Source organism: Ciona robusta, chromosome 3 (assembly GCF_009617815.1).
Source record: "Ciona robusta chromosome 3, ASM961781v2".
NCBI classification, from domain to species: Eukaryota; Metazoa; Chordata; class Ascidiacea; order Phlebobranchia; family Cionidae; genus Ciona; species Ciona robusta.
Genome location: NC_143237.1, coordinates 5,601,824 through 5,623,642, shown reverse-complemented (window position 1 = coordinate 5,623,642; position 21,819 = coordinate 5,601,824). Strand labels below are relative to the sequence as shown.

The window sequence follows — 21,819 nt, the reverse complement described above, 5'->3', positions numbered from 1 at the left end:
GACGTAAATTAATGCTTCCAAGGGGCGATGCTAATTTATGGCGAACTTTTATTTTGTTAGTACGACTCACGTGATGTATAATATACGTTTAACTTTCTTGATGAAGTCATGTTATACGTGTCTCTTTATTTCAGCTTTCTAGTTAGCATAAATGAATATACAACAGTAAATGAATATACAAAATTAAACAGTATAACTGTGAAGTCTCGCTTGCGCATTTGTGTTAAATCTGCTTACGCTAATGATTATCGTAGGATGCATTATCATAACGATGATGTAATGCCAATGGTGTAGGCGAACTTCTAGAATGAATGCGTTATAGTATTGTATTGGATAAAACGATATAGACTCCTTAAGATAAGGACTGGAAGGTTACGACCTCGGGGTTTGTAACTTGAGTCCGAAGGGTTGCTGCGGGCAGCCTCTTTAGCTGCCCGCACCTTTTCAGCTTTTACTTCTGACGTAGACGGTGGTGTTGGGCGTCAGGCTGATGTCACTTGCGTCAAAGCAGATTTTAGTACTCCAGAAAAAAAAATTGAAGGCGGTTCTGTTGGGGCGTTTGCCGCCCCCAACTGACACCCGTTTACAGTTAAAAAGCTTTCTTTCGCATTTGGCATTGCCAATATTCATCTTTCCCTCTCCTTAGGATCTTTTGGGAAGGATATGACCTTTACTAGGGCGTCTCTTCATAGTTGCCTCTGCAACAAAAGAAGAAAACAGCACAAAGACCCTATGAAATCGTCAGCTATACAGCTTCTGAACGAGAAACAAACAAAATGTACAGTAGTAAACGATGATAGATAGCAACCATTAGATGCATAATATCATGCTTCGTCACAGACTTATTTAAAAATGTTTTAGTTTTTTAGTTACACGCACAAATAGGCATATAAATGACTAAAATTCAGTAGTTTGACCTTAAAATTTTTTTTTTTAATTGGAAATGACCTCGGATGGTATTGGAAGTATCACTATTGAACTCGCCATTCTCAAATACCCTAATATGGATACCAAGAATGTGTCTCTAGCTTCTCTGGAAGTCATTTTAGTCCAGGACTCAAGTTAACCCTCGGACTCAAGTTACAAACCCAGAGCATGGCAGGTTCCTGCCCTTATCTTAAGGAGTCTATGGATAAAACACTAAATATTTACAGATGATATATGCTGACGGGGGCGCACAACAGTAAAGTGAGATCATTTTGGGAGATCTATACCTCCACCGATCGGCTCCAGCTATATGTATGTTGGCTGACGACTAGATTTCTAAGTTTAGAGCTTCCAGAAACATATAAATTATTTTAAAATACAAAGCAATATTTTACAAAAAATGTATAGTAGGGTGGGGGGAGACGGGACACATTTAACACACATATCCAGATATACCGATCGTGTTTTAACAACGGTCTATGGGTATCATGAGGACACGGTTTTATAATTCCTTGAATGTTCTTTGTTTACCACCAAATGTGACGAGAAAATAGAATGAAAGGTGTCCCATCTTTCCCCGCCCTATTATATCTCTTCGAGTATGGCGGCAAAGATCAAATTAAATAAAACAACAAAGAAATATCAGTTGACAGTTAAATTATCAGATAAAGGAAAACTACTGGGTAAACACCTACATCAGTCATCCCATTACACTTCTCACACAGCACTTTTATATCGTGCCCCACTATAACTTAAAACTTGTGACGGCAAATACAGTTTTTTAAAATGTTGATCTCAATATGATCATTGAAATCGCGTTTACAAATGAGCATAGTCAAAACGCGTTTACAAATAGCATCGGTAATGGAGGTTTACATGTGGAAAGTCGGACTTCTAAATAAGTGAATTGTATGCAATGCACGAAAGTATAAATGGCGTCGTAAATATCTTATCAACAGTTATCTGAAGTTCGACCAACAAAACTTGACGAACTAAAATTATTTATTGCCCAGTGCCCATCCAAATATGGAATGCGTTTGGGCCAAAAATATAGTATCAACAAGTTCTGGGTAAGTCGAAAATCAGATAACTGATAATAAGTAGGGTGCTATTCATATAAATGGCTCTCTACTTTAATTCACATATGAATGGCTTTCTATACAAAGAGTCTACTCTCACGTGATTAATATCTAGTAGGCTACATGCACAGCATGTTTGTATGTAAAGAGAAATATTAGTAATTAAGAACCAGAGCAATGTAAAGGGATTACAACTAAAAAGTAGAGGCGAAATTGAAAAGTCGATTAAAACTAGGTTTATAATCAGCGAAATTCTATATTTATACGTTTTAAAAGGTTACATTGGATAACAATTGCAGTCTAACTAAGCAGCATAATGGCCTTTTGGGTGTTTGTATTGTTCACGGTGTTAGCAAACGCTGTGCAAATACGTTCCAGCCGACGTTTAACATATACGGTGAGTGCTAAATTATATAAAAATTGCAATGTTCCAGTTTTTCATCAGGCGGGCGTTGTTAATAGTTAAAATACGATTAGGAAATTCAGTCACACACACTTGAAGATAAGTTATAAGTGGCTTGTCCGAAATATATTGTAGCGAAACCCAATTTGTGGCACAAAAATATAAATTTGATTATAAGTTATTATTAATTTTCTGTTGTTGGTTCCCGTCTTACCTTACTCTGTTATATTTTTATTTTCAATAGATCATAATATTTGGACGCCATCTTCGTCATCTCACTTCACATCTCCTTGGATGGTACAACATTTCGAAACTACATATTTCTATTTAGATCTATCTTATACCCGATATCGGGGGATTTTAAATATTTTAAAACTTTAAACTCAGAAGTGGTAAAATATTTTCGGTATTTCATATACGAACATTGTTATGAATTCTTAATTAGGCAATTATCAAAGTAAAAATAAACTATTACATTATTTTCTTTAGTTAAAATTTTCTCGAGATTTTGAAGGCACTGAGAAAGACTGCAGCGCGGTTCTTATCAACGATACGTGGGCACTCACAGCAGCTTATTGTTTAAACGACGGAAATATCAGGTTATATATTCCATTACAATTTTAAAACGAAAAATAGTTTTAAGTTTCATTGCAAAACGTTTTTTTATTCTATAACGCGTATCTCACAGTTCACATTCAGACAATGATTTTGTTTCACAGTCGTCCAAACTTTCCAATTCCATCTTCATCGTGGCAGGTAGCTCAAGGCGGTTATACGGTATCAGTGGAAAATTATATAATTTCCGAAGGTAAGATGCAACAATGTAACACTATGCTGGGGAATAACATGGCATTGTTTCAACTCTTTTATCGTCAAATTTGAAAGTAAACTCGTAAGCTGGCACGAGGTGTATGAAACAGAACATTCGTGTTATAACGACTGTCGTTTTCCAGCCAGAGAGGATAAAGTAAGTTACATTCACATTTATTCCGGTTATGGGCTAACAGTATTCATTACTTCACATTAACATATGCTGTGTATACGTCCGATTTACTTTAACGCAATATCTATTACAGGTTACAGAGAGGCGGACGAAATTGTACCAGTAAATGACATTGCTCTTCTACGACTTTCAAATGCTTTCAACCCTTCATCAAATGTTAAGCCGATAAGTTTGCCGCAGGATGTGAAAACCGTTTGTCCAGGAGTCCCTCTTTGTCTAGCAGCCTACTAGGAAAACAAAACCGAACCGGCAAGGAGATTCGGTACTGAAACAAAGCTTCTTAATGGTGTAGATAGTAGTTGTGCAAGACACTCAACTTTACGTTAATTAGCTGAAAATGCACTCATTTATTTAAGTAGCGTAATTTTAATATTACCATCGTACTTATTGCCTGTCACCCACGCTCCGTGAGTGATCGCATCATATCCAAAGGATATTGGGTGCGACTGTCGATGCACCTTTAACTGCGTGTGTCCTGCAGTCGCAAAACACGATAAGTTATAGTTACGTTGATTCATTCAATTATAATATCATATTACAATTCAGGATGGTGGGGACAATATCTTAGCTACAGACCACTTCCCGAAGGAAAGCTGCTATTTGCACAGGTGAAAATGTTTTCTTTGGATTTGTGCAGAAGTTTTTTGCCTGAGATTGACGAAAGAACTCATATCTGCGCAGGCGGGATAGACACTTGTGGAGCCTACCCCAACTATCCTTGCAACGTATGTTTGTTTGTTTTCTTTTAGTAAATGTTCTAACTACGATAGTAGAATAATACTATAATCCTTCAGGGGTGAGCACGTAGTGTCGCGACAATAAATTGCTTTATATGGATCGCAGAGTAAAATTAAATTATAATTTATTTTGTTATATACAGTAGGGTGGGTAAGATACGATACTTAAACACATATTACCCAATATTTCAAAAGTCAAAATATATGACGTTTTTTGAGTGACCCTGAATTTGTACTATCCCACCTTTATTAACGGACAACACTTCAAAGAAATATATTAAAACACACGATGAGATATTTAGAGATTCGCAAACAGACGGGGTAGGAAGAGACGGTTTAAAATTCTAATTAATTTTATTTTATAAACCATTTTCTTATTCGGAATATAAAAACACGAAATAAGATTTGACGCATTGAAAATCAAGCTTGACAACGGTCCATCGAAGTCGTATATGAATACGGTTTTATAATTTTTTAAACGTTCTTGGTTTAACTACCAAACGGGACGAGAAAATGAATGAAAAGGAGTACCAGCATCTTCTCCACCCTACTATATAATTTTAAAACGGTATTTTTGTTCTGATTTTATCCATAATTTAAGCTATATTGAGTGTTCAACAATATGTTTGGCATGTTTCATAACGACATTTTACCTTTTGATTGTTATTGTGTTTTTTTTACAGAGTGTGCGCGGTGGTTCCTTGGCTTGCTATCGGCCAGACTCCACTTGGTATCTTGCAGGCATTGTACCACAAGGTACAGGATGCCATGCTGAATATCCCGGAGTTTATACAAATGTTTACCACTTCCTTCCCTGGATTAATTCCGTAATGCAAGGCAACTAGGACCAAATAAAATAAACAACCCACCGACCCTTTTAACGATGACGCATGAGCTTATTTAATGTTAATTGCTTTATGATGCATGTTTATTCTAGCAATGTTACTGTATTTTTACTATATATACTCAGAGCAAATAAACGACCAGTAACTATAATGGTAGAATTGATATACACGTTTGCTAAATGTTGCTGCCTTTGTTTACGCGTTGAGTTTCGAATTGTCAGCATCGTTTTTTAGAAAGGGATCCGCTGTCGCCATTGTCCGCTTTGAAACAAAAGCTTTATATAGGGTGGGGGAAGACGGGACACCTTTAGCACATAATATCCAGATATCCTGATCGTGTTTTAAACAATTAACAATGGTCTATGACAGTCATGAGGACATAGTTTCATATTTCTTTGAATGTTCTTTTTTACTACTAAATGGGACGAGAAAATATAAATTAAAAGTGTTCCATCTTCCCCCATCCTTGTACAATATTATACGTCACAATGTAGGCGTTTTAACAGCCATTAGGCGCGTATTGATTGTTGTTTTAATTTAATCCCTCCCAAAAGTATCCCTTTTTATCGTACAGTACTATTCCATATTAAAAAAGGTTCATTATAAAAATGAGTATATACGGTGTGACATGATGTATTAGCCGCATGTTAGACTTTACTGCTTATGGCGTGACTCAATCGCTCTTGTCGAAAACAATAAACGGTAAATAAAATAACAGCGAAACTATTGTCCGCACTACTTTTCTTGTAAATATTATCAAAGGCAGTTCCACTTTAATACAATAGCCGGAGTCAACAAATATTTCGTTAGGAAACGGGGGGCTTTCCTATACCCATTCACAATGGAGGAAACAATTCAAACCGGAATTCTTGTCTGGGCGTTTGCCCGGTTGCCATGCGATGGAAAAGTACGCCCCCATTCATCACGACCTATATATTCTTTGTTGGGGGGCCAAGAATACATTTTTACAGAACGTTCGTGTCAGAGGATCATCCACTATGTATCGTATCGTGATTGCAGTTCTACTTCTCGCAAACCAAGGTGAAGTTTGCAAAACTATTTTTATAATGATATATATCATTTAATTGCTTTGTTCATTGTTTTCTGTTTATTAGGTTTTGCGTTAAACTGCTACCAATGCGGTTTAACCACCGAAACCGGTTCATGCAGTACTGGTTCAATTTCCGCAGCTAACTTACAGGCGTGCCCTGCTGGTTTTAACTACTGCACCACGCTATCTTTGATCAACCAGAACGGTGGTAAGTTGAATATATATACGTTCTGTATAGTTCGAACACGAACAAAAGTTTTACTTTCAACCACGCATAATCATTCCAGGTGGAAGCAGTACAACAACCAGGGGATGCAGTGCCACTCCTCAAGCTCACTCTTGCATCGGAGCCTTCGGATTTTACTCATGTACTGGAGCAACTTGCGCAACTGGTAAGTATGTGAGTTTAGAGTATACTGATAAACAAAACACATGGCTGAAATAGAAACGAGTTTCGCTAAAAGAAATTAAGGAATGAATGGATCGATTACATACTAGAACTGACACGCCGTTGTATGGGTATTCGGAAATCTAGGCCAGGGCGTTAACGGTTGCTCATACAATAAATCATTCTTCAATTGACGTTTAACCTTGTTGATATAGTAGGGTGGGGCAAGATGGTGACACCTTTAGCACATATAGGATCCAAAATAGGATGGGTGTCCCATCTCAAGATTGGACTTAGCACATATTACCCAAAATAAAATGAGTATCCCATCTTCTCTCTACTATACTTTAGTTTTTCCTAAAAAATGATTTTTTTCTTGACAGACGGTTGCAACAGCGGAACTGTTCAATTTGTTACTCCTACGGGTGGTGGTGCTGGCAAGAAAGAGGCAACAATTCTCGCTGTTGTTTTGTCTTCGATTCTAAGTTTCGTTGTTTGCTCTCTTAATTAAATAGAAATTTTGCAATCATTTTCTGAATATATATAACCTATGTAAAAATTTAACCTATCGTTTTCAATCTAACCAATTCAATAATTGTAATGTATCCGGTATTAAATTATATAATTTGATGCGTTGTACATTTATGTGGCTCTTTTTGGAATAATATAGCACCATTAAAATGATACGAAGCTTATTTATGACAATTGTGTCTGTATTTAACCGTGTATAACATTATCTATAAATTCTGATTTTGCGGTTACATTCTTACAACTTGTTCTGAGCATATATGGCCTACGTGTAACAAAACGAAATTTTAAATATAGTAGGGTGGGGTAAGATGGGACACCTTTAGCACAAAATATCCAAATATCCTGATCGTGTTTTAAACAATTAACAATGATCTATGGAATTCGTGAAGATACGGGTTTTATAATTATTTGAATTTTCTTTGTTTACTACTTAATGGGACGAGAAAATAGAGTTAAAAGGTGTCCCATCTTCCCCCACCCTACTGTACTTTTATTTTGACGTTATTTATATATGGAAAAGAATGAGACAAAATGGGACACTGAGGTACAAATTATCCGTATTTAAAAAAATTAATATATTTTGCATTGTTACCACGAATTAGTATACTATCATATAGGCCTAGTAGGGTGGGGGAGATGGGACACCTTTTCAATATATGTTATCGTCTCATTTGGTAGTAAACAAAAATATTTAAAGAACTTTAAAACCATATTCTCACGACTTTTATAGACAGTTGGTAATTGTTTAAAACGCGGTTAAGATATTTGAATATTATGTGCTAAAACAGACTCTTCGCTGCTATACGGTTGTTTGTGTGAATTTGTCTTTGCGGCAGACACTTAAAGTGCTGATGTCATGAACAGTTGCTCTAACCCGGTGGTCCCTTATATGCGTTGTCTATAGTTCTCAACCGTATACATTACCAAAATAAAACAATCACTCATAAAGTTATACATCCGATCATCGTACAAAGATTCGATGTAACTCATTAAGCGGGCAGGACGGCAGGTACAATTATCCGATGACTTTTATGACGTTATAATCAACACGCAGGTTTTGGTCCGTGCGAAACCCAGCATCACTTTAACATTGGTTGCGAAGCACGAGCTTTTTGAATAAAACTCGTGAAGGTCGAGTTACGGCTATTTCGGAAAGAAAACCAAAGAGTGCTTTCGCCCGTACGCTATCTCATCGAAAATTTTAAATAATCTGAAAGGAAAACGTTACAATGGCGACAAATAGGAGACACGGTAGATTACCACCGTGTGGGAAGTTGTTTGTTTAGGAAACATAGTGGGACATTTCCGTCCTGCGGCGTCGATTGGAAACTGGCTAACAGAACGTGAAGACGATAATAAAATAATTAACAAATGACATAAATAAACGCGGATGCTACAGGATAATTAAATGAACATTTGACTTCACCTCTTACAATGTCATCAATAAAATGGCGTAGGTATCATTATACCACCACTGAATTCACTAAATACAGCCTGTTTTGTCAGTTATGTAGTTCTAAACTTTTTGACACTTCCCGGACTGAAAATAAAAAGTTTGGACTGGTAATCTAAACACCAAAGGCACAGATATTTTAGGTGGTACATAAACTATGCTTAAGTGTACAGACCTACAAAGAACAGTATTATTTCAATTTTCAAACTGTCAAATTATGACGGTACGACCGTAAAAATAGATTTTGTTTACTTAATTTGCTACACTTAACTTCACAGGACAACACAAGAAATGGCACAATATAAAGTCTACATATGCAAATCTCAAAAAAATAATAAAAAAAAGTCAATTTATCAAGCAACATAAACAACATTTCGGCGTAACCGTGTTGCGCAGACAGGGAACAATTTTATCAGAAATCTATAAATCTGGTTCCGAACAAAGATTACCTAATAACATTTATTCATGTTTTTAGATAGTTTTTATTTAATGTGAAAATGTAGGTATTGTCGCCCTTTTTTTTGTTGTTGATAAGGTTTTAACAGTAGTGGTCACTGGTCATAAGCCACAACATATACCTTAAGTTAAAATACAGTATGTATCAATTTTTAGTAAGAAGATAAATCTTAAAAAAAGAAATGCACAAAATATGTTGTATCTAACGACTGTTATTTTTAGTCGGAACCAGAGTTGTTTTTTTTTATAAAATAAGTTATAAGTAGCCGATGGGAACCAGTTTTCTAACAGAACCAGATTTCTGTGACACTGGCAAAATAAACGGTGGTTTAAAACCACTCTGAGAAAAATAATTACCACCACGGGGATACAAAAAGCCAACAGTTTTTAGAGGGGTCATCTGAACCGATCATAACTGCAGTCTGGAAAAATATACTCTATTTGTTTTTTGCTTGTTGTTGGATTCGCTTTTCCCAAATCCCAAATTTTCTTTGTTGAACATCATAAGCACACATGTTATTGTTATTCCTTTTTTGTTTCAGAAATAGTTCATTTTGATATTTAAGTTGGTCAGTAATCTGGTTCTTCTGGTCAGTGGTCATTAACTTGCTTCCCATGTGGTTTTCCTTCTGTTTAAAAGCTTTTTAGGTGCTTGAATCCTCTTTCGTTATCCCCTAAAAATAAAACAAATTGTTCTTTTAATACGAAGATCTAATAATTAAAAAAACACAAAGAAAAGAATTAACAACAAAACCACAGTCACGAAAACATCTGTAGGTAAAACCGTTTATAAATAGTGTTTAATAAACCAAAAGTATAACTCTAATGCACTGCTCTTCCAGTATCTGTAACCAAATACTCATCACATTAGCGTATATTCACTAAATTTATCTCCTACTAAAGAGCATACTCTTGCAAATTCTTTAACCACTTCTTGGTGGTCTCAATTTCTTCAAAAAAATTCCCTACTTTTGGTATTGCTTATACATTTAATGGGTTGTTCCAAAGTTTGTAAGACAACTTTAAAGTGCAGTAAGTGTAATACAAGTTAAAGAATAAAATGGTTTATATCAGTACCTAGATGTTGCGAAAATAAACTAGTAATCTAATATTTATTTAAATATAACAGACTTGTACCTGATTGTAAATGGTGGCTGCACTGACTGATGTGTAACATTTGTATCCCTACCTTTTTCTCATGTGCTTATTTTAAAATTAACTCTTGGGAAACAGATGTCTGTCTACTATTAAAAGAACGTTTCCATGTTTTTATTAAATTTAACCAGGTAAGTAAAGAATATTTATTCGCTCATGTAACCTAACCCTCTCATATTGTATAATGCTTCCTGTAGAAAGACTAACTGCAGGATTAATAGGCTACAATTTTCCTTGTAATAAAGTGTTGTGGTTGTGGGAATGTACTCACTCAAAGCATCGACATACTTGACTTAATTACAGTTTGCATCTCTTTCAGCTGAAGTGACAGGAATCGTCAATTTTTTCTACCAGGCTATTCTCCTAATTTCTGGTACTAACTTAGTCCTGTCTTACTCATGTTATAAATTAATGGCAATTTGAAATAGTTTTTTCAATTAACACTCAAGAGTCTACAATATTTTTTAAATAAATTATAGTAACCGTTTACTGAGAACCTGTTAAAGTTAATTGACCTCAGAATTTGCAGTAATTGCAGCTTGTTCAATGTAAGAACGTCCGAATGTCTTGATTGAGATCCAATTCACCAGTCTCATCCAGTCATACCAATTAATGTTTTGCATGTTGACATTTTCAAATCCCATTTCTTCAAAATTTGTGTTGGTCAACTGAGATCCAGTTCTTTCTAATGTTGAATTATAAGACACAAGATCCTTTTCATCATATTTATTTATTAAGACATTTTCATGCTTTTCATTATATTTTGTCATCATCACATTTTGATTCCTTTCATAATATTTTGCCATCATCATTATATCTTCATTCTTATCATTATAAGTTGATGAACGACCAAGGTGTTTAGTGCCAGAAGCCTTTTTTAACACACCGGCAGCATGTCTACGTAATGTAGAACTTGGAACATTGTATTTCTTAGCAAGTTCCCTAAAACTGGTGTTGCTACAGTATCTTTCCAACAAAGCATTTCTCATGGAATCTTCAGACCAAGATCCTCTAGTGGTTTTTCGAATGTAGTTTCTAACCATTATTACAATATCTAATAAATGATGTCTGTATTACCTATGTACAAAACTGCTAATTACGAACAGATCTTTAAAACCAAACATTAAATTAGTAAGCCCATACTATTAAAACTACTCCAGTTATGCAGGGCCTATGGGCCATATTTGCCGGTATATTTTTATTGTTTTAATTCGTCTAACCTTTTAAATTATTATAAACTTTATATATATTTTTATCATTGTCCGGCGCCGTGGCGTAGTGGTTAGCGCGCCTGCCTGTAACCATTAGGTAATTGGTTCAAGGCTCGTCGCTGCTACCATTGTGGGCGTATGTGTCCTTGGGCAAGACACTTAACGACAATTGCTCCAACCCAGTGGTCACTAATGGGTTGTCCAAATTATCAGCCATGCATAAAAAAATAAAAAAAATCCCAAAAAAATAATCACCCACAAAGTAACATACATGGTAACTCGTAAGCTGGCACGAGGTGTTAAACCCGTGTGATAACGACTGTCGTTTTCCGGCCACGCGAGGATAAAGTAAGTTACATTCATCATTATACGGTAAACACATATAGTCCAATATTTAAAAATCAAAATATATATTCTCCTTTTGGCTGATACCGTGAATTAGTACCATCAAACTATTATAGCTTTTTAATTGAAAACAGTACACTTTAAACATACATAACACGTTAGGAGTTTTTTAGCTTTTTGCAAACATTCGGGGTAACGGGTAAACTTAAACCCTGACAATGTTTGTTTGTTTTTAAAATTAACTAAATTTATTAGATAAAATTAACATTTTAATACAAAACAACATTTTATGCTTTCATTATATAACGTTTGAACATTCTTGGTCTAGCCAAATCGGACCCGTAAAACCAAATTTAATCTAAGCAAACTCCTCTTGCTACGCGTCCCATTTTGTCGGTTCCCACTTTAACCCTACCGGCGAGCCGGGATCATAGAAACATTAAATATTCAAATCTGCAAGTCATCATTAATTCTGACAAAATTCTCAACTCGAAATTCTTAGCGGTCTGCGACAAGGTGTGGTATGATTTCTGGTTAAGAATTTTCTTGTGTAACAGGGTGTGTCGTGCTAAATGTTAATGTATTGTTATTGGGAAAAGTTAACAGTTTTCACGTGTGACAGGGTGTGTTATTCTAAATGTTGAGAATTTTCTCGTGTGGCAGGGTGTGTCGTGCTAAATGCTAATGTTTTGTTTTTGGGAAAAGTTAAAAGTTTTCTCGTGTGACAGGGTGTGTTATTCTAAATGTTGAGAATTTTCTCGTGTGGCAGGGTGTGTCGTGCTAAATGTTAATGTTTTGTTATTGGGAAAAGTTAACAGTTTTCTCGTGTGACAGGGTGTGTTATTCTAAATGTTGAGAATTTCTTCGTGTGACAGGGTGTGTCGTGCTAAATGTTAATGTTTTGTTTTTAGGAAAAGTTAACAGTTTTCACGTGTGACAGGGTGTGTTATTCTAAATGTTAAGAATTTTCTTGTGTGGCAGGGTGTGTCGTGCTAAATGTTAATGTTTTGTTTTTGGGAAAAGTTAAAAGTTTTCTCGTGTGACAGGGTGTGTTATTCTAAATGTTGAGAATTTTCTCGTGTGGCAGGGTGTGTCGTGCTAAATGTTAAGATTTTTTTTTGGAAAATGTAAGAGTTTTCACGTGTGACAAGGTGTGTTATTCTAAATGTTGAGAATTTTCTCGTGTGGCAGGGTGTGTCATGCTATATGTTAAGATTTTGTTATTGGGAAAAGTTAAGAATTTTCTTGTGTGAAAGGTTGTGTCGTGTTAAATGTTAAGATTTCGTTCCAACTTTTTGATATAGAAATTGACTGCATTTTAGATGGAAAATAGATTTGATTTTCGATTTAGTAACGTAGCATTTTTTAGCAGTTCAAACAACCCCAGCCCAACCCCAACAAACCCTACTGCAACACCAGCAATCCCAAACCGTAAGTCTTTGGTTTCCAAATTGTGTTACTTTGTAATTGCGGACTGTTGTTAATCATTTTTATTTTTTGTAGAACACAAAAGAACAAGAAAGTAAGTATAAGTTTTAAACAATTCTTTTTTGTTGGTATGTTAGTGGCAATAGTTTTATATATATAAATATATATATAATTTAATTTTTTCAGATATATCGGCAAAAGCCGATTTGAGTTTTTGCAACGGTAAGTGATAATGATGTTTTTGTTATAACTTATAATATTTAAACATTTAAACTGTCTTAACTTTTATAGTAAAGGAGTTATTCCGGAAGGAAAAAAGTAAGTATAATTTATATCTACAGTGTTTAACTAAATTGCAATTGTTGTACTAAATGTAATTGTGTATTTTTCTTTCAGATGGATTCCCAAACATATAGTAAGTTATTTTTGCAGACATGGAAAGAAATTGTTAAACCTTAATTTGATGTATATTTTATAACAATTTTTTTTTATGGTCAAGTACCTCAATTCATGTAAATACTTATATCTCGTTTTTGTACTGCAGTGGAATAAAGGACCTCCAAAACGAGCAGCAGGCGTAGGCTCTGCTCCAGGGCCTCTGCTGCCCGCCGCTCCAGGGCCTCTGCCACCCGCTGCCCCAGAGCCTCTGCTGCCAGCCGCTCCAGGGCCTCTGCTACCCGTCGCTCCAGGGCCTGTGCCACCCGCTGCCCCAGAGCCTCTGCTGCCCGCCACTTTCTGCTTTCGCTACTGCACGTAAGCCAGATAAAACTGCCTTTTTTCTGTCTCCAACACCATTATCTGTTTTTTTGACTCATCTTTCCCACGCCTGTTCTCGATGGAAGTCACATAGAAGAACTTTGCAATCTGGTGTAAAATTTCTTCAGCATTATAACCTTATTCGGTTCAAAAAACAACAGTGATTAACATTAGTTTATTAGATATTTTCTAGGATGAAAACTAAGTCAAAGTATTAAACAACTTTTTCCAAGACATAAATTTCATACAATGGTTTATAAATATAAACCAGTATCCCAGTTCTGGGTATATAGGATATTATTTTAACTGTAAGTAAATAAGGTTTAAAAATTTTAAAATTCAGTACTACACTAGTATACCTTGAAAAGTATCTTCCACTGCATTTATTTCAGCTTCACATTTGTCTGTCATGAAAAATTTTGGATTCCAGCCAGGTGTCCAGATCTTTTTCATTTCAAGGGCCTCTGTGATGTCAGATTGACGCTCATTTTGTGTCACAAAACATGCAACAACTTGATAATTGACATTGGTCTTTATGCACAAGAAGAACAATGGCAGTGCGTACTTTGATGTCTTATAAGTTGCATCCAGAAGACAAATATCTTGGCCATAACGTAGCAAAAGTCTTTTTTGCCATGCTGTCTGGTATATAAACAACAATGTTTGTTTTGAATCGAAATCGAAATCTAAAAATACGAACATTAAGTTTGAGATGTATACGTAACAACATATATATAAATATAAAATATATGTTATATATAATTTATCAGTTTACAAACATTGCCTACCATTTTTTTCTTTTTTCAGGAAAACAAACTTGGTGAGGGTTTCTGTTTCAAAATCTTGAATGGCAACAGTAGCTTCCTGGAAAGTCTTAAACTTCAAGATTTGACCAGATTTGTCGTTGTGTGAAGTTTTTTTCACCAAAGTATGATCCTTTACAGTTAAAACAGATGAAGAAGCATCTCCTGCATCTTTCCTAAATAAGAAGTGACATTGTGAAACTAAATTTCACATTAATTTTAAAGGAAACCTAAAAAATATCGGAACTTACATTTTGAGCAAATGAGTATTTGGTTGAATTCTTATCTTCAAAGTAAAATCAGTTCCTTCTTTCAGTAAAATCAATTTTAATATTACTATGTAATTTTTTCTTAACTGAAAAACGTAGAAATCTGAATTAGTTATAGAGAGTAATGCATAAACATTCTCATTCTGTCACTTTTGAAATACGGAGAAAATTCTTAACTTTTCCCAAAAACAAAATATTAACGTTTAGCACGACACACCCTGTCACAGGAGAAAACTCTTAACTTTTCCCAAAAACAAAATCTTAACATTTAGCACGACACACCCTGCTACACGAGAAAATTCTCAACATTTAGAATAACACACCCTGTCACACGAGAAAACTTTTAACTTTTCCCAATAACAAAATATTAACAATTAGCACGACACACCCTGCCACACGAGAAAATTCTCAACATTTAGAATAACACACCATGTCACACTTGAAAACTGTTAACTTTTCCCAATAATAAAATCTTAACATTTAGCACGACACACCCTGCTACACGAGAAAATTCTCAACATTTAGAATAACACACCCTGTCACACGTGAAAACTGTTAACTTTTCCCAATAACAAAACATTAACATTTAGCACGACACACCCTGCCACACGAGAAAATTCTTAACATTTAGAATAACACACCCTGTCACACGTGAAAACTGTTAACTTTTCCTAAAAACAAAACATTAACATTTAGCACGACACACCCTGTCACACGAGAAAACTTTTAACTTTTCCCAATAACAAAATCTTAACATTTAGCACGACACACCCTGCCACACGAGAAAATTCTCAACATTTAGAATAACACACCCTGTCACACGAGAAAACTGTTAACTTTTCCCAATAACAAAACATTAACATTTAGCACGACACACCCTGCCACACGAGAAAATTCTCAACATTTAGAATAACACACCCTGTCACACGTGAAAACTGTTAACTTTTCCCAATAACAATACATTAACATTTAGCACGACACACCCTGTTACACAAGAAAATTCTTAACTAGAAATCATACCACACCTTGTCGCAGACCGCTAAGAATTTCGAGTTAAGAATTTTGTCAGAATTAATGATGACTTGCAGATTTGAATATTTAATGTTTCTATGATCCCGGCTCGCCGGTAGGGTTAAAGTGGGAACCCATTTTGTCTATAGAAATAAAAAATTCTTTTTTATTTCTGTGATTTTGTCCCGTTTCGTCTTTCGACCCGAGGCAATAGAAACACTAAAGAACACAACAATTTTTTTTAGAAACACAAGAGAGCACCATTGTAGTGGTTGTACCGCTGTCAGAAAAAAATCGTTCCCCCGCAAAAATCGTTCCCCCGCAAAAATCGTTCCCATTGACCTTTGACCCTCGATGACGACATTCGTGAAAACAGTTCCACTCCAACTATATGGAATTTTTTTATCTTTATTTTTATTATACTTTTATCTCTTATGAAACATATTGTGTATAAACTACGGGACTGACTGTACATGTAAAATGTGCTTAGTATTAATAAAGTTGATGACAACATAAAAACCTTTGTTGCGTAAGTTTGAATTCTTATTGTGACGTTTATATTACCAAAGTAAAATTTGGCAGCATTTATTTATATGACTGTAAATACTGTTAATTAATCATCAATTTTCTTTTCAATTTGTTAACAGTTGATTTTAGTTTGTTTATTGGTTTGGTTGTGCCTGGATTGGATTTTGGGTTTAATTGTAAGGTTCGGGCGTGGAATATAAGTGTTTTGGTCTAATAAAAAGCTTACTGACTTATACCACGTATGAGAAAGATCACTCGTAAAATCTGAAATCTGTGCCTATACCTCCAACTAAATCTCACATCTACCGCAGTGCGAGAATACCATGACACTCAATACGTTAACAACGAAAAAACATAAATATAGGTATTCCTGACAACATTTTGCACATATGAAATGAAGTGTATCTTGCAAGCGGAATAAATATTTCATCGATGTTGTGAAAAATGGCAATCACGTGACCACCACTTCATGCGCATGCGCAGTTTGTAAAATGAGAACGATTTTTTCGGAGAACGATTTTTTTGCGACACCGCATCACATTTGTGAATCGCTATCCATAAACACATTTGTTAACCGCTATTTATATATTGTACCTCTTCACATTTGTAACTATCCATTAAGGCGAGTTCACACTAGTGGCGATGGCTGGCGATTCGAGAGAGTCTGGCGATTTTCTGACGTCACTTACCCCATCGCTAGCGATAAGAGAGACAAAAAAATCGTTTAGAAACAGTTCCTATTCTGCCGATGATCGCAAGCAAAGAACGACCTTGGCGCAAAAAGTAACAGTTTTCGCGTAAACTATTTCGCTGCAAATTAAACGGTGAAGATAATTTTCGAGTAAATATGAATGTAAAAATGAATGTATATTTCGTTGCAGGAATACTATATTGTAAATTTGGCGCAATATTAAAAAAAACGTTTGTTGAGGCGTTTTGCGACTATTGTTAAGAACCTTTTCAACAAAAAAATGCTTAAAACAGTGTATTGTTACACGGTACACAACTACTTTGTAGAAAAATGATGCCATGCCTGCTAAACGCAATTATATTCTTTCCTGGGTATTTTCCTCTACTTTAATCGCATATTTTTTTTCAAATCAAGTCTGATAATGTGTTTCAGTACCCCAAGAGAGAAAACAGAGAATTACTCGTCTTCTTAGTATTGCTGAATGGACGCATGCCAATTCATAAATGTAGGCAAGACGGAGATATTGCCGGTGATGCATAGAGCGCACGTCTTCCACCTATAGTCCCGTCTTCCCCCTACTATATAGTAGGAAGGGGGAGATGGAACACTTTGCCAGACGAGCTTTTTAAGTGTTCAGTATTATTCCGTGGTATTTACGTGTATTCCTAATAATAAATTCATTATTTACATTAACAATAACTTATTGCCCCCTCTTACAATGTGTGTTATCAAATTTGTAAAATTACACCTGTTGTTCGAATTGTTATATAACTACTTGTGTGGTTTTTAATATCTATTTTTGGAATTGTTGTCAATTAATAAAGGAATGATAGTACCAATTCGTGGTGTTACCCAAAAAACGTTATGGATTTTGAATTTGGAAATATTGGGCAATATGTGTTTAACTGTCTCATCTTCCCCCACTCTACTATATAAAGTTAGCCACGATTTAAGTGGCGTTCCGCAGTGAATAAACAAATGCAACTAGCTCGTGACGAGAATCTCAGAAACGATGATTTAATACTCAGAATAATAGTTTTCAGATTTTAAGAATCAGAATTGGCATGTGCAGAAATCAAAGGCAAAATATGGGAACAACAAGAGAAAATTCACTTTCACCAATCCATGTATACATCCTTCCACGTATTTACCCATTCACCCTCATGTGCATTCACCCATTCAATATTTAAGAAGAATCATTAACGGAAACTCGTTTTATTTTGTTTTTTTTGTGGGTTAGGTCCTTGTCAATTACCCCAACACCCAGAAAGCCCATTTGGGTTCTTTGTGTGACCGGTGTCGCGACACCGCATCGCACTTAGATGCATATTTTTGCACCGTTTTGTTATCCCCGTGTGCTTACAAGTTACCACACTTTTCAACTTAAAAGTTACCAGTTTACCACACTTTTCAACTGTTTTTTGATATGGTTTTTAATTTGGATAACTCAGTATAGGCTACTGACGATTGGGTTGAAGCAACGTCGACATCAAATCCGTTAAGTGTCTTGCCCAAGGACATATACGCCAATCTGCGTTAGTACCGGCGTCGATCGAATCGGGGTTTTTGATGCAGGCGCCTAAACCACGGCTCCGGACGAAACTCTTTTTAAGTTTGACTGTCAAACTTTGACCTATAGTTAAGAAAATATCCGCAACCAACATATTTAACCCTTGCCACCAGTTACTTAGCATTTTTGCATAAAAAGTAGCACAATTTTAATGATACTAACTGCCACATAGTTTCAAATTAATTCCACTCTGCCTCATTTAGTGGTTTTTTTCCTTATATAGACTGTGAACCTCAGAACTGATTATGTTAAAGGAGATGCTTAGAATTTTAACAAAACCCATATTTTAAGTTCAAACTTACAAAGAAAGGACAGTATTATTTATGCACCGTTAAAAAAAATTGATTGAAGTTCTACAATTTTAAAGTTTTCCATTACTTGCTGTGCCATGCTACAAGAAACAGTATAATATTAAGCCTGTAAATGCTGAAACAATGATAAAAAAAACAATTTATTGAACAAACTGTACAACGTTTTGGCGGACTCGCAAAAAATTTACAGGCTGACGATTAAAAACAACTAATTTACATTATCATCAAAACAAATACCGCCACATAGTCAAAAGTTTTTAAAGGAGTCATCTAAACCAATCACTAATAGAGTCTGGATAAATATTCTCTTTATTTATGTTGCTTATCGTTGGTTTCGCTTTTTCTTAATCCAATTTTTCCGTTTTGTTTTTAAACATCAAGTAGCAAGTACTCATGCCAGTGTCATTTCTTATTTAGCAAGGTTTCATTTTGATATTTCGGGTTGATCAGTATCCTGGTTCTGTTGGTCAGTGGTCAATAACTTGGTTTCATTTGGTTTTTCCTCTTCTGTACAAGCTTCTTTGGTGCTAGAATCCTTTTCCTCTATCTCCTATACATAAAATAATTTTTTATTAATTTTATTACTTTTAATACATAGATTAAATTAATTAAGACAACAAAGAAAAAAATACCAAAGGTAAGGGAAATAAGTGACAAGTAAACCAAAACTATCTATAAGCCTAATGTACTGCAGTATCTGTAACTTTTTCGGGAAATTGTTATTACTCTTTTCGGGAAATTGTTATTATTATGTATTTCCTAAATCTATCTATATATTACTAAACTGTCTTTCTTTGAAAATATTTTAGCACCAAGTTAATTTTTTTCGTCATGTTTTCTTCTAAAACATCTGTCTACCCTTGGTATTGCTTATATATTTTTAATTTGTCCTTCAAAATTCAGTAACATTATTTTTTAAATGCAGCAACTGTAAAAAAGAGTAAACAAACCTAAGAATAAACTGATTTATACCAGCACCTGAACTTTCGTGCAAATAAACTATTAAGTGATCTATTAATTATAACAGACTTGTACCTGATTGTAAAAGGTGGCTGCACTGCATGATACAAAGCTTATCACGTCCACTTCTTCCTCCTATTTTGAAACACCAATGCTTGAGAAATGGGTGTCTGTTTGTTACTAAAACAACCTGACCATGTTTTTTTTAATTTACCCAAGTAAAGAATGTCTATCTGTTGTGCATGTAACCTTACTCACACATATTTTTCAATGCTTACTGTAGGAAGACTAAGCTGTAGTGAAGGATTAATACACTTTCTTAAGTATTAAACTATTGGAGTGTACTCTCTGAATTCTTTAACATACGAAGAGTTCGAATATCTCAGCTAAACTTTGCCCTACATTCATTTTATAAACGGCACCTGGTTTATTAAACAAATCAAAAGTCTACATAGTTTTTTTTACTGAATCATAGTAATTGTTTACTAAGAAAAGAACTTTAATTTAACTGACCTCAGAATTTCCAGTAATTGCTGCCTGTGCAATGTAAGAACGTCCAAACGTCTTGATAGAAATCCAATCCACAAGTCTAATCCAGTCATGCCAGTCAATGTTTTGCATGTTGACATTTTCAAATACAACTTGTCCAATGTCTGTGTCAGCCAATTGCGATCCGCTTCTTTCTAATGCCAATTTATCAGACGCAACTTCCTTTTTATCAGATTTATCCATCATCATATTTCCAATCTTTTCTTTATTTTTTTTCATCCTCTTACTTTTGTTCTTTTTATCATATTTGGTCATCATCTTATTTTCATTCTTTTTATTATTTTTTGAAATTTTTGCTTTCTGATCAATCTGTTTAGTGCCAGAGGCCTTTTTTAACACACCGGTGGCGTGTCTACTTAATGTAGAGGTTGGGATATTGTATTTCTGAGCAAGTTCCCTGAAGCTGGTATTGTTACTGTATCTTTCCAACAAAGCATTTCTCATTGAATCTTCAGACCAAGATCCTTTGGTGGTTTTCCGTATGTAGTTTCTAACCATTATTTTTGTAATATCTAATAAATGATGTCTGTATTACCTGTTTAAAAATATTATAAAAAAATGTTTCAAATTTGGCATTTAAAAAACCATTAACACCAGTCTGTCCGAAGTAAACTTGTGACAAAAAATATTCTAACTTATACACTTTACCCATATGGGCCTATACTAAACCGGTTTAAAATTTATTATAAAAGTATATATATATATATATATATATATTACGTATTGACGACTTTTGGGAGATACTATGAATTAACAATCTTTAATAAAATGTTTTAAAACACACCTGGAGGTATTTGCAAACCAGTGGGGTAAAATGAGACACTTTAAATACATTTTAAGTTAATTTAATGTATGAAGGAACGAATGATAATATATACATGCTTTTTTATTTATAAGTACACATTAAAAACAAGAAATAATGTCGTACGCTTTAAAAATCAAGTTTCAATATTCTCCGTTTTGTCCCACTTCTTACCGGTAATGTGCTTATCTGCAAAACTAAACAATTGACTGGGTGTGCTACGTTAACTTAATAAATATAAACTTTAAAGGGTCTGATTATGCTCATTTTCCCCACAGATACTTCTGAACATATCAAACTTTATTGGATATGAACGAATAACATTAAAACATGGAAAAGCAAAACACCACTAAATAATAAAAAGCGGGAACCAAGCGGAAAAGATGGAGAAACAAAAAACATGGAGACGGTTAACGTCATAGACATCTTCTAACTTAGAAGAATAAAATGCAGAGCCGACGGTAAAAGCAATGTATATACAACTACAAAGCAATTTTACTTAGGTAAACCACCTTTTTGCTTTATACGAGAAATAAGTTGTAAACAAATTTTCTTCT

The 21,819-nt window shown here is 34.7% G+C and overlaps 5 protein-coding genes and 1 long non-coding RNA gene across 11 annotated transcripts; 3 read left to right on the top strand and 3 right to left on the bottom strand.

Annotated features, from left to right (window-relative positions):
* Nucleotides 1-2,132: 2,132 nt before the first annotated feature.
* On the top strand, nucleotides 2,133-4,148 carry LOC149738511 (trypsin-5-like). 2 transcript variants are annotated; one of them, XM_089875856.1, is made up of 6 exons: nucleotides 2,133-2,403; nucleotides 2,654-2,706; nucleotides 2,899-3,008; nucleotides 3,129-3,217; nucleotides 3,486-3,674; nucleotides 3,959-4,148. In XM_089875856.1, exons 2-5 carry the CDS (start codon nucleotides 2,704-2,706, stop codon nucleotides 3,641-3,643), a joined length of 360 nt encoding a protein of 119 aa, XP_089731982.1. In that variant the 5' UTR covers nucleotides 2,133-2,403; nucleotides 2,654-2,703; the 3' UTR covers nucleotides 3,644-3,674; nucleotides 3,959-4,148. The 2 variants fall into 2 exon arrangements, with proteins under 2 accessions (XP_089731982.1, XP_089731981.1); XM_089875855.1 differs by lacking the exon at nucleotides 3,959-4,148 and having other exon boundaries at nucleotides 3,486-3,818.
* Nucleotides 4,149-5,876: 1,728 nt separating this feature from the next.
* LOC149738510 (uncharacterized) lies at nucleotides 5,877-7,128 on the top strand. Its single transcript, XM_089875854.1, has 4 exons — nucleotides 5,877-6,035; nucleotides 6,110-6,253; nucleotides 6,333-6,437; nucleotides 6,817-7,128. Exons 1-4 carry the CDS (start codon nucleotides 5,894-5,896, stop codon nucleotides 6,942-6,944), a joined length of 519 nt encoding a protein of 172 aa, XP_089731980.1. The 5' UTR covers nucleotides 5,877-5,893; the 3' UTR covers nucleotides 6,945-7,128.
* Nucleotides 7,129-8,649: 1,521 nt separating this feature from the next.
* On the bottom strand, nucleotides 8,650-11,251 carry LOC149738509 (uncharacterized). Of its 2 annotated transcripts, none has more exons than XM_089875853.1 (2): nucleotides 10,526-11,251; nucleotides 8,650-9,547 (listed from the first exon to the last, which is right to left on the bottom strand). In XM_089875853.1, the coding sequence occupies exon 1, from the start codon at nucleotides 11,069-11,071 to the stop codon at nucleotides 10,535-10,537; it is 537 nt and encodes a 178-aa protein (XP_089731979.1). In that variant the 5' UTR covers nucleotides 11,072-11,251; the 3' UTR covers nucleotides 8,650-9,547; nucleotides 10,526-10,534. The 2 variants fall into 2 exon arrangements, with proteins under 2 accessions (XP_089731979.1, XP_089731978.1); XM_089875852.1 differs by having other exon boundaries at nucleotides 10,544-11,244.
* Nucleotides 11,252-11,972: 721 nt separating this feature from the next.
* On the top strand, nucleotides 11,973-14,841 carry LOC149738508 (uncharacterized). Of its 3 annotated transcripts, XM_089875849.1 has the most exons (8): nucleotides 11,973-13,015; nucleotides 13,088-13,106; nucleotides 13,199-13,234; nucleotides 13,304-13,330; nucleotides 13,409-13,427; nucleotides 13,557-13,765; nucleotides 14,161-14,325; nucleotides 14,576-14,841. In XM_089875849.1, the coding sequence occupies exons 1-8, from the start codon at nucleotides 12,907-12,909 to the stop codon at nucleotides 14,613-14,615; spliced, it is 624 nt and encodes a 207-aa protein (XP_089731975.1). In that variant the 5' UTR covers nucleotides 11,973-12,906; the 3' UTR covers nucleotides 14,616-14,841. The 3 variants fall into 3 exon arrangements, with proteins under 3 accessions (XP_089731975.1, XP_089731976.1, XP_089731977.1); XM_089875850.1 differs by lacking the exon at nucleotides 13,304-13,330; XM_089875851.1 differs by lacking the exons at nucleotides 13,199-13,234; nucleotides 13,304-13,330.
* Nucleotides 14,273-14,946, bottom strand: LOC149738507 (uncharacterized). Its single transcript, XR_016384723.1, has 3 exons — nucleotides 14,823-14,946; nucleotides 14,557-14,747; nucleotides 14,273-14,410 (listed from the first exon to the last, which is right to left on the bottom strand). It is a non-coding gene; the product is annotated as an uncharacterized LOC149738507 (long non-coding RNA).
* Nucleotides 14,947-19,078: 4,132 nt separating this feature from the next.
* LOC149738506 (uncharacterized) lies at nucleotides 19,079-21,026 on the bottom strand. Of its 2 annotated transcripts, XM_089875753.1 has the most exons (3): nucleotides 20,425-21,026; nucleotides 19,987-20,046; nucleotides 19,079-19,501 (listed from the first exon to the last, which is right to left on the bottom strand). In XM_089875753.1, exons 1-3 carry the CDS (start codon nucleotides 20,956-20,958, stop codon nucleotides 19,376-19,378), a joined length of 720 nt encoding a protein of 239 aa, XP_089731879.1. In that variant the 5' UTR covers nucleotides 20,959-21,026; the 3' UTR covers nucleotides 19,079-19,375. The 2 variants fall into 2 exon arrangements, with proteins under 2 accessions (XP_089731879.1, XP_089731880.1); XM_089875754.1 differs by lacking the exon at nucleotides 19,987-20,046 and having other exon boundaries at nucleotides 20,425-21,025.
* Between the last annotated feature and the right edge of the window lie 793 nt (nucleotides 21,027-21,819).